This window comes from Pygocentrus nattereri, chromosome 22, assembly GCF_015220715.1.
Source record: "Pygocentrus nattereri isolate fPygNat1 chromosome 22, fPygNat1.pri, whole genome shotgun sequence".
NCBI lineage: Eukaryota > Metazoa > Chordata > Actinopteri > Characiformes > Serrasalmidae > Pygocentrus > Pygocentrus nattereri.
Window position 1 is genome coordinate 3,248,181 of NC_051232.1, and position 12,364 is coordinate 3,260,544.

The following is a 12,364-nucleotide window of genomic DNA, read 5'->3' on the forward strand; positions in this document are numbered from 1 at the left end:
CAGTGATTCTGTTAAATAAAACAATAGGAAAATTCACTTATCTCACTGTTATATAAACAAAAGCACTTTTTTGCTTAAAACACTGCAGAAAGCTGAGAGCGAGCTGGATTACTTGACGGAATGCAGACGACTTGAGCAGGCTGATGGTGGGTTCTGATGCTGTCATTTTAATCCAGTTTTTCATCAAAACTTGTACAAAATGTTTAAATGTCAGTCTATGAACACTAACCATAATTAAACAGTAACAGCATAATTTTTTAATTTCACCTCAGACTTTGTTGAAGTGTCTGCACTTGGTCGCATATTGGAGCTTGGGATGTTGTATGACTGTCGCAGTGATTCTTTCAACTCAGGTAGGCTTGTGTTCCCACTTACTGGAATCCTGTAGTGTATTTTATTTAAGGAAAAACTGAGCCTATATTTTACTACACTTTAATATAGTTAATTATAATCATTGCATATCAGTTATAATTGAACATTTTAAACTTGGTGCAGTTGACTCACCAATTTCAGCTCTGTGCCTCACAATGCATTAATGGATGGATAGTGTTTATCTATTTTTTTCAGTTCACAGACAGTGATACTGGATGATACTATTCTGTTTTATGTTTTTAGATGCCTTTCTGTGGGATGTCAACACTCTGTCCTCTATGAGACTGTCTCTGCATCGACCTCACACGGATGTAAGGATTGTAGAGGGAAAATCTTTGCAGGAGAGACTCAAAGCTCTGGATCTGACCGCTTCTCTGAGAGCTAGTGTTGTATCAGGACTGGTGGAGGTGGCTGGAGCTGCTGCTTATCTGAAGCACCCCACTCAATCCCAGCTGCAGGACAGAGTCACTCTGCACTACAGAACCTCCACCAGGCTGGACATGCTCAGTCACAGACTGCTGCGCGGTGGAGATCCTCTCTCCATGACCAGTCAGAATTCAGCGACACATGTGGTTGTAGCTGTTCTGTATGGAGCCCAAGCATTCTTAGTGTTTGATGACAAGAATGAAAGCAGTGAGGGAAGTCTGAAACTAAAAGATAAAGTCAAGAAAAATTTTCTTTCCCAGAGTGCAGGTGAATTACTCTTGAGTCTTGAAAAAGCAAATTGTTTCTTTGAACTTGCTCTCTACACTGATGGAGAGGATTTCAATAGGCTGGAGGATTTTGACACTGCAGTTAAACGATTTAGGTCACTCCAAAAGCTGTTAGAACCTCAAGATGAGAGAGCAGTCCCTCTGAAAGTGTGGCTCTACCCTCTGAAGAAGCTGGTACAGACATCTCCTCATGTTGTTGGCAGCATCAAGGTAGACATACTAGACAATGCAGTTGATGTTCTGGAGCACCTAGAAAGGAACATCAACATTTGTCTGGATATGATGTCAATTTACTCTAATCTTGGTGTGAATTCATGGTATCCACACTTAAAGGATGCTCTTTCAGAATTTTCTTCTCTTATGCGGAAGTACCAGTCTGACTTTCAGAAAAGGCTGGCCTCCTGCATTAAAACCATCCGAGAGAAAGGAGAGAAAGGAGAGCAGATTTTGCAAGACCTTCTGAAGAAAAACATGCAATCACCATTCAGTCCACAGAACATGCATAACTGGCTTCTGAACAAAGATGTACAAGTTGTCGCTTTGAATGAATGTAGAGCTGCTAACGTCACCATTGTAAAATCACAAGATGACTTGAAGCGTCTCATAGAAGATTCACAAGCAGACAGAGTGCTGTGTTTCACTCTCACATCACTGGAGGGTGAAGATCCATTTCTTTCAGCTCTGAAACAGAACATGATGAACAGAGAAGAGACCCAGGCTTTCAGGCTTCCTGATATCAGTCAGAAAATCCACAGTCACCTTCATTTATTCCTGTCCAACAAGAAGACGAATGAAGATGCAGAGCATACCAAGTTCATTGCTACATCTGAACCTCAGCCACACTTTCCTGAGCCCTCTGTCTGTCTCTACCAGTTTGGTAACATTGTGAAGCTCAAAGTAAACCTTGAGCTAAAGCCAGATCTCCCAGAAAAAATCATCACCAAACAGACATCTGTTGCTATGAGGCTGCAAACATTCAGTGTAGTTCACTGGTACAGAATGGAGTACAGAACTGTGAGCTGCAGAGGAGGGAGTCGCTTTTATTTGAAATGGAGTGACATTGACGTCTATAATACTGGAGAGAGTGTTGTTATTAGGGGTTTAACACCAGAGACACAGTATCAGCTGAGATATGCAGTAATGGACACTAACAGCATGAGTGACTACAGCAGAATAACAGAGTTCCAGACTCTTCCTAGAGCCAGACCTGGACGGCCTAAAGTGCACAAACAGAATAAGGACTCTCTCACTGTTTCCTGGCTGAGAGCTGAGGCTGATGAAGACTCACCTGTGCTCCACTACATGGTTGAGTATATGGAGGCTGGTCTGCAGGGCTGGCAGTTAATTCTAACAGAGGGTCCTGAGTGTGAATGCACTGTAACTCTCCCTTACAGCACCTGCTACAGAGTCAGAGTCTCTGCTGTGTATAGAGGTGGTGACAACAGCAAACCTAGTGAGCAATCAGAGGTCTCTTTAGATGGTGAGAGCCATTTCATACATTCTGTAATAGTATCGTTGTGTATTGATAATTTTCCTTTTTTGTTGTGTAACTTGTCTTCCAAATTTTGCAGTGTGGTACATAGACCTCTCAGAAAGAAAGACCTCCCTCTTCCTAGAAGTGCTGAAACTCCAAACAGAGAAGAAACCAGTAGAGCTGAGAGGCTGGTCAGATGAAGAGAGTGAAGTGAGGAGTTTCCTTCAGTGTCTGCCTTACATCTCCCAGCTGAGGTGAGTGTGAAGGTTTCTTGAATACAGTAGAGATTAGTGTGTATTGCTGAGTTATTAGCTGACAGCCATGCGGTGGTGAATGAGGCAGGTTGTTCGCTGCCCTGTTCCACACACTGGGAGTTGACCTGTGTGCTGTGTTTGTTAGAAAGTTCTGCTTAAGTTTTTACCTGTCTAACAGAGATGTCAATCACACATGGTTTGTTTTATGTCATCTCATTTGAAGAAAGCTGACTTTTGACAGCAACCATTAGTGGTCAAAGTGAAATAAGCAAAGTGAAGTAAAACTGGGCTTTATGTTTCTATTATATATTTCTTGATATTTATGCACCGTTTTTGTATTGCATAAAAAAGTTATTTTTTGATTATATGAATCAAGATTTGAAGTAAATAATCAAAACCTGTATGAGGTGGTGAATTAGGGTTTTTAGGTACTAAATATTTACTTTCACAGTCTTTCTATTAGTATATTTAACACATTCATACAACAAAAAGAGGGCTCACATGACTGCTGCACAACTGTCTTTGGGAAGCTTAACTGCATGGACATATATACACTTAAAATGTACATAAGGGGGTGCTTTAAGACCACTGCAATTTTCATGATGGGTAATTTTGTGTCACCTAAAAAATTATTGTTACAATTTTGTAAATATCAAAACATTGCCAGGCCCTAAATCAAAGAAATTTCTATAACTTATGTAGTGGGTATAGTTTGACATTTTGTGTTTCAGTGTATCATTTATGTCTCAGTACTTTTGAACTGTTGGGCTGTTTCATTCGATTTAATCCTAATGTCCACTTCCCAGCAAACTCACCCAACAGGTTTACTGGGATCAGCAAAAGTTAGAGGGAATTTCTACCGTTTTTCTAAATTTCTATATAATTAACTGATTATAAAAAATCTGAGTGGTTTGATGTGAAATGCTTAATTCTAGAGAAATTCAGTTCACAGTGGTAGTGATAAGGACCAGACATCTGAAGAGTTAAAGCCTCTAAAAGCTACATCACAGAAGGTTGTTTTGTTAAGTGGACATGAATATGCAGAATAATTGTTTTATGAAAGTTTTGAAAAGCTTTTGGAATAAATATTTTTATGGATTCTTGGTAGAGCAATACATTTAGTGTGTAAAATGGATGCATGTCCTCTGTAGAAATTGTGACTCCAGGTGCCTTATTTATAAAACAAATTAGAAGGCTTAAAATGACATTTTATACAAAATTGGTTTTTAAAAGAAGTTCTTAGCATTTGCATTCAAGTAATTTGTAGAGATGAGTGTTTGAATATGTGCGTGCAACTTTGAAGTTGGTCTGAGTCACTAATAAATCACAAATGGTCATGGAAATTTGCACACATGAACAAGCTCTCCAGCTCTGCTCATCTTTTAAAGAGTAACTACACCCTAAGACCTTTTTTCATTAACAGCTGAAATGCACTTCTCTATAATAATATAATATACCAGCCTTGTTAAAACGTGAACACATCTTTCCAATCTGTAAAAATTTTTATCATGGTCAGTTCCACCTCTGCTGTATGTCTTCGTACCAAAGTACCATGACACATCACAGTATGTAAACCTGTCAAACAATGTTACCACCCCCCTAACGATGCCTTCCTCATGCTGCACTCATAAATATTAAAGCATATGAGGCCAGAGCGATGAGGTAACCACACTCATGCATTGATCTGAATACCCCCAGAACCACCTCACAGGACTGCGATATGCCAGCTGTCTGTACCAACTATAAATAACCTAGTTCATCTGAACTCAGTTTATAATAAAGATATCAGACAGATTTAGTGAGGATTCTTGCGAGTCTTCATAAAGCTGCAGGTCTTGTGTCCAATTCATGTTTCTCTTCAGACCTCAGACCCTTGGGCAAACACTGGATTTACAGAAAGAAAAATGGTTCAGGAAAGGTTATCATTAAATGCCATTGTTACTGACTGTTTCAACCTTTCATCCGTACAGCAGATTTCTGTTCAGTGAGTTTTTCACGACCAAGTGTTCCATTTATAAAGTGGAATGTAAATTTGAGTGGGAACTGAATCGGATGCAACACCGGCAAGTGCCATGAACGGCTTGCAGAACGTAAAGATTTAGGGCCGCTGCAGTAAACAAACTCTGGCTGACTGGTGATGTGGCCTGTGACCTTGATGTCAAATTGAATGAAACTTAGACAGAGATCAAAGAATCAACTTTATTAATTTGGAATTCAGTACATCGAAGAAATCAGGACTCGGGTTATATAGAATATGGACCTGCTGAATAGATCATTAGAAGCCTGCTGTCCCGGTTTTAGGGAATGTTCTACCGTTCATTTTCTGGTATTATGTTAACTCTTTGGTGGCTTGAGTCAGTGGCTCATACTAAAAGACTCGAGATGCAATGCCTGATCAAAAATGCCTTCCCTCAATGAAGATGGTAGGGATGTTGGTAGAGAAAAATCGTCAGCCTCTTAAGACTCTCAGTTGCAAAAGTGCCGTTTGATTTTCTGTCTCTCCATATTTTCTGGTAGCTAATGCATGCTAGCTCTAAAAACACAGCAGCCCAGTCCCCCAGTTTCCCTCACAGCCCCACCTCCAAACCCATACATCATTGCAGTGCCCGCTCTCTAGCGTGCCCCTCCCATTTTTGATTGTTCATTGTTAAGCCGGAGGTGGAGTTGTGGGGTGTAGTTGAAGAAGTAGGATATAGTTACTCTTTAAATGATTTGCATATAAATGTTTCCAGCAATAAATGCTGAGCGGAGGAGAAAATATGCTCTTCAACTTTGATTAATAAATGGATAAATAAATGAATTGATTGATTAATAAACAGCAAATATTTGCTCTACAGGGTGCAGTAGTACATCATTAAGGAAAAAAAGGCAAAACAGTGTAAATTGAGTTTTATTTAAAGTATTCAGAGTTGCATAATTTACAAATGAAGGATTATACTTGATAGGTAAGTAGAAAGAATGTGTAGATTGTGCACTTTTAGCGCGCTGACAGGTGCAACAGAGGGGCACGAGGGGGCACTCTGCCTGTCAGCTGACTGCTGCGGTCTTGGTTTTGTTCATTTTCTGTGAGGAACATCATGCCCTGACTTTATTTTAAATGTCCAACTTACAACAGTCCAAAAAAGAACTTAGACAGTGGTGGTATGAGTACTAAAAATAGCTACTTAAGTCAAAGTACTGTTACTACAGTAAAAGTGTATTGAAGTAATAGTTTGTTGGAAAACTGCTTGAGTAATCAGGTTCCTTTTTTGTGTATCCACAGTCAAAACCTGGCAAATGTTTCTAAGTTGACTCGACTACATTGATTAAAATAATCTGTACAGACAAAACTAAAGCCAAACATATTACATGAGGAAAATAAAGCTCTGAGTGCTGAGGCTGATCATAGAATATTTACATATCTTTCAGTGAACTGTGTAAGGCATAAAGTTTACATTAAACTACATATGTTTCATGGTTCAATTATTACATAATTTATCTATTTTCAACAGTTTTGAATCCCTCATTGGCTGTGCAGAGTTTGTTACTGTTTAAATAGGTTTGTATAAAACACAGATAACTTGATTAAAATAACAGGTAGATTACTTAATTAATAATTTCTTAACAGCTCTGCTGTCCGTCAGCTCCATGAATGTTAGCTCACATTCAGAGCCTCTAGAGACAGTAAACATTACATACACTGCCTTCAAACTGTATAAACATACTGATACCTGCTCTTCACTTGTTATAAGCCTGACATTGTAACAGTAGCAGAATCTTTTTAGGTGCTATATAGAACCAATTTCAAAAATGTGCTACAAAGAACCATCTACAGCATATTATCCGTCAATCTGATTAACGTTTATACGATGCAGAGAAACGTTTAACCACGCCACTGGTACTTTGAGTGTTCATGTTTCCATATAGAACCGTTTTCTTTACTAAAGAACCCTTGAAGAACCATCTTTTTGTGTGTACCATTAAAATCATTCTCAGCAACAGCAGTTTATCTGAATTTGATTTTCTTTGCTGTGATATATTTCAGTAGTACACATTCTGATTGCTTAATGCATAATCAGACATTTTTTTTTATCTCTTTTACACAGTTAATGCCACACAGAAAGAGAGAGAGAGAAAGGAGCAGAGCCATGCTGCATTCTGTGATGAACTGACTGTAGAAATGTCCCTGATGATGTAGTTTTATCTGTAAGGTGAAACTGAGGGGTAAATTAGTAAATAACAGTCCAGACACAGTAACTTTGCAGGCTTTCTGCACTCAGACCAAACAAGAATCTGATTACAACACTGTTTAAACTGTTTAGGACAGTAAGACCTAAAAAACAGGAAGTGAAGAACAAATCTAAGCACAACAGAATTACTGTCCACAGTTTATAAGGAAAGCTGTTTTAGATTAAGGATGTTTTCACACTTGTCCTGGATACTTGAGTCCGTACCCAGGACTGATTCTGGGCTCATTTGGGGGAGGGGCTCATTTTCACACAAGAATTCCATCTGAACAGTTGATCAGCATTTTTCTGCGTGCAGGTTTGCAAAATGGTAGGCAGTAGCTTCATGCTGCTTTTTTATTTATCTTAAAAATGAACTCACAAATAAAAGGTATTATGATTTAAATTTACTCCAAAAAGAAAGATTTACTCAATGAGAGTAGATGTAATTCACTACTTTCCACCTCTAGATATAGAGCTGTGTCACTGGAAAAGCAGTGTGGTTTACCACATGAGAAAAAAAAAGCCAAACTAAGCCAAAACCATCATTAAGAGGTTCAGTAATTACTATAGAGTGAACATTTTTGTGATTAGGCTTACTTTTTAAAGATTTTGTGAGAAATGTTTTGTCTCCATTGAGCAGAGCCACATGAAGTGTTTCATAGTATAACATGTTAACTTTAGTTGTTGTTATTATTATTATTTAATTGAAACATTAAATCATACATGTTAATACATAATTTAGACAATCTGAAAGTTACATTTTAAGATGTTACAATTTTTTTTATAAATGTCATTTTTTTTACTTAACATTTATTGATTAAAAGTTAGAAGCAACATCATGAAACAACTTACTATTATTTCTCAGAACTTACTTCTGAGTAAGTCCTGACAAGTAACAGTGCAATGTCAGGCTTATACCAATAGCAGAACCCTTTCTGGTGCTATATAGAACCATATACAACATTCTCCATCAATCTGAAGAGCCATTTCAACATAAATGATTCATAGAGTGATTTTTGGCATCTGTGAAATAAAGAGGCTCAAAATAAACCCCACTAAAAAGCATTCAAACGTGAGTCCTGCATGAATCCTCCACCATCTTCACTGATGGTAGTAGACATGGTTTAAAAGCACACGCTGCCTGTTACTTACAAAGATTTTGAGTTCGTCAGTCTGTAATCCACATTTGAGATGTTCAGTTTTAGTGCAAGTCTGATGTTCAGCACAGTTTGGTAATTGCCATACTTAAACACCTGAACCTGATAATTAACTTAAATGTCTTCTTGACAGCTTCACATTTATTCGAATCTAAATCAAGAGTGGAACTTGATTTTCTCCTGTCTTAAAGAAAGCTTTAGGGGCTGTTTATCTGAGGGGACAGTTGGTGGCCTACCAGGTCTTGCATGTTTGTTATAAATTCCGTTCTCTGAATATTTTAATCGAGTTTTGAACTTTTTCTTATTGAAGTTTTGAGCTAATTAGGTTTAAATCAGGCCTGTGGATTCCATGAACATGACTCTCTTAGATGGGAAGTCATGGCAGCTTACTTTACATAGCAAACTGCTCTTGGACAGATTAAAGTGAACCACAATGAATCTGTAAATTCATATTCATAAACATCAGTACTGTTCTAAACTGCAGTTCTTCAAGTTTAAAATTCTTAATTAGCTGATATTTGTGATGACTGTCAAGTTTCTAAAATTCAGTTGTACTAAGCTGCTACATTGTCGTCTCCTGTTTTTTTAAGTTAACATGGACACAGTGTCATTAATGCAAAGCTCCGCTCTCTGGACGCACCAAAGGCTACTTCAGTTCTAGCAGCACCAGTGACATGTCCAGATCAGTTTTAAAGGGGGGCTGCATGTGGGTCAAGTCAGATGAGCGGACATCTGGGAACAACCCCTGGGCTGTGTGTGCAGAGAGAGAGAAAGAGAGATGAGCTCCCCACAATAACAGTGAGGAGCAGTAAATCAAGTAGAAAATAAATAAATAAATAACTGTTTTTTTCCCATGAGCTTTAGCAGGATGTACTGTAACTGCGTTCTAAATAAATTCTGAATTTGTTACTTTTTATGTGCTGTATCTGAGTATAATGCTGTCTACTTTCAGGACAGTGTATTCAGGGTTCAGCCATCACTACTTCAAGTATTTTTCCAACCCTGTTCACAGCACTTTAAACCAAGGCATACCTGTTGGACATCGCCAGCATATTAAGGTTATTTTAGACATTCCTGCTCTCACGTGTAAAGGAAGATACGATTTCAGATTTTTTTCTGTCTTGAGCTTGAATATTATGAGTTTGGGTCAAGTAGCAAGCCCAAGTCTCCAACTGCAGGTGGTTTTCTTACTTCAGTGAACGATGCCCAAACCGCAGTCCTGGTGGCATTACTGGTTTAGATTTATGGTATTGATTTAATCAGGTTCTCAGAAGTTTTGTTGACTGTACTGCAGAGTTTATGCACTGCTGAGCCTTTCCTCACAGCTGCACTGTAACACTAAGTAAGTACAGTATGCAGAGAGATCTGTAAAGACAGACTTGCTCTGAAACAGATGCTGAACACGTGCCAAGGCCACCTGGGCAGTGAAGGAAACGAATTGATTGATTTGTTAATGAAATAGCGAGTAGATGACCAAACAGAGCATTATGTAGAATTCACAGAGAAATAGTCTGTATGAAAACCTCTGTTACAGCATTTAATATAAAATCAGTGGATAGCATCAGTGCTCACTCTGTAGTCTGTAAAATATCTGGAGCCTTACAGGACCTTAACAGAACTTACATGGAGTACCTTGTAACTTTTGGTCATGAGGACCATTTATTTCAGGCTGTCTTCAGTCTGATAATGAAGACACATCTGAGCTGTTTTAGATCACCTCATTGTAATGATTGTAATCTAACTGTACGCCACAGAAGTCCTTGTCAGATTTTCCTCTATGCGTTTAAATTCAGTAGCATGAAGATTCAGACATTAGTGCTGCACACGTGCATGAAAACACAAATAACACAATAAATGTAAGTTATCATCATTGTTTACTATGTCAAGCTTTACATGAGCCGACAGCTGCTTGTGATTATGGAGATGAGGTGGATACGTTGTTTAAACCCACTATTAAGTCATATAATTACTGTCAGTCTAATGACCAAACTTGAGTGCTGTTCCCCTCCAACCAATGTTCTTGCCTGAGAAACTATAGCAAAAGCTGGCCATTGACATCCTAGAGCCCTCTGAGACAAGTGCATGGCTTTGCTGATATGCCATCGTTTTAGTTCATTACTAGTGTTAGAGGCTCGAGTTTGGCTTCTTAGCAAACAGAACTAGAAAAGATCTCATCGTTTTCCTCTCCACCATCTTTCAGTAGACATGGCAGCTCAGAGTCTGTTTTACCAGCTAACTCAGCAGTTTAGTTCGGGGGTCTTTGCTGAATTCTTGGCTGACTGTGGCGTCATGCAGCACAGAGGGTCTGTGGTGTGAAGTGTGGTGCATAAGTATCTGCTTTTCATGATGGTGTGAGAGTGAACACACACTTCCATGAACCAAAGGCAGACCCAGAATTCAGTAAGACAAAACTATCTAGAAGAAAGTTGCAGCAACACATGCAGCACATACTGGACGATGGTGGGAGATGGACTTCATGCCACTTAGCTGTGTGTTCACTTCCTGCTGAAAGCCCAAATTTGTAGCTGGTCACTTTTACAATGGACCTATTAAGTATGACAGATTAATTTCTGACTGAATTAGCTGCACCAACATGTGGAGTTAATGGATTTTCATGAAGTTGTGAGGTTGGTGGATTTTGTGCTGCTAACTGCTGTTATACCTGGTATCAGCTTTGTTATGTAAAAAATAAATAATGCAAACTTTCTGTGCAAACATTGAGACAGTTACATTGGAGGAATCATTATTTTATTTATTTTATAAAAAGTGAGGATAGACAATTCTGACACTTCTGTATTTGATGCTTTGAAAGTCACCATAGCAGCAGAGGTGTTTACAAATGTAGACAAAGTCCTTTATATTTTCTCTGATGTGCAGGACTCACTGTTTTCATGTTTATCTTTAGCGTTTGAAACAGTCACTAGAAGCCATATCAGTAGAAGCCACAGACAGTGTTTAAAGTAAGTTAATGTCAATGAAAAGGTCAGAAAGTGTTGATCATAACACGGTTTATATCCCTCAGTTCCTCAGCCTGCAGATGGACATGCAGACTTTCTTTAAAAGAGTCAGCAGCTCCACAGAAAGTCAGTCAGATTAGAAGACGGCACTTCAAATAAAAATGTAACAGTTCAATCTCTCAGTAAGCCCTGATTTCTTGTACATCTGAGTTTTTTATGCCCAAGTGGAGATGAGAGATCCAGTCCTGCATCGTCACTTTTACTTATTTTATTTGTTTGTTTGTTTAGTAAAACAACACATTGTAAATATAACAGTTATTCCTTCTTCTGTCTGAGTTTATTCTTTACATTCTTGAAAGTGTGGTGTGTTTTTTGTATCACAGTAATACATTAAAAACACAAATAACACTAAAAACTCAAATAATAAAGCCATTAATGAATAATTCAGTGAGTTTATATAAAATGTATTTTTATTGTTTCTAGTCTGCCTGTCTGCGTTTTCTTTAGTCCAAAGACAGCAGAGCAAACTCACTGAAACAGCTGCGTTCACAGTTTCTCTCTGCTTTGTAGAAATTCATATGAGCGCTGTTTTGGCTTTTTTGATGTGAATATTAATTTTTAGGAGAGAGCTCATGATTTTGTAGCCAGAGGTTCGTTTTGCTCTCAACATGGGAGAATCTGCTAAATGTGTGTGCTGTTTAGAGAATGTGTGTGTGAGCATTAGGTGGCAGAGACACGTCCGATTTGAATTCCGATCTGAGCGTCACGTTAAGGTCATGAATCTGATACGCATCCGATCTAGGACCACATATGAAAGGGGCTCAGGTCGGATTTGAAAAGATCAGATTTACGTCCACACGGCCCTGAAAACATCAGGTCTGAGTCACATTAGGGCAAAAATCTAATTTATACCTCTTCAACCTGGTAATGTGAACGTGGCCCAAAGACAGCAGTGAAAAATGTCTTGGCTGCAGCAGACAGTGTGTGTTTGTGGAGGTCTTGAGGGGGTGATGTCATCAGTGATTATAGCTTTTAACAGGAAAATGTTGTGGTAATTATTAGATATGATCACTGAAAAAAATCTGGAAAATTAGGAATTACAAATTACAGTGCTGGAAATATTTTACTGACTGAGTGTCTCTTCAAACCTTTTGTAGTTTGAAATGCTGCAGAGTCACATGTGGACAGATGAGCACTGTAACAAACTGAGGCCACACATGAAAGACACT

General features: G+C 38.5%; 1 protein-coding gene across 18 annotated transcripts in view; it reads left to right on the forward strand.

Moving 5' to 3' along the window:
• Positions 1 to 12,364, forward strand: part of si:ch211-281l24.3 — an 88,805-nt gene that overhangs the window by 15,099 nt on the left and 61,342 nt on the right. For all 18 annotated transcript variants that reach the window (XM_037532980.1, XM_037532984.1, XM_037532987.1 and 15 more), the window contains 4 exons: positions 89 to 146; positions 273 to 353; positions 616 to 2,565; positions 2,657 to 2,813. In XM_037532980.1, the coding sequence (XP_037388877.1) occupies positions 89 to 146; positions 273 to 353; positions 616 to 2,565; positions 2,657 to 2,813 (2,246 nt within the window). The remainder of the gene's footprint in view (positions 1 to 88; positions 147 to 272; positions 354 to 615; positions 2,566 to 2,656; positions 2,814 to 12,364) is intronic.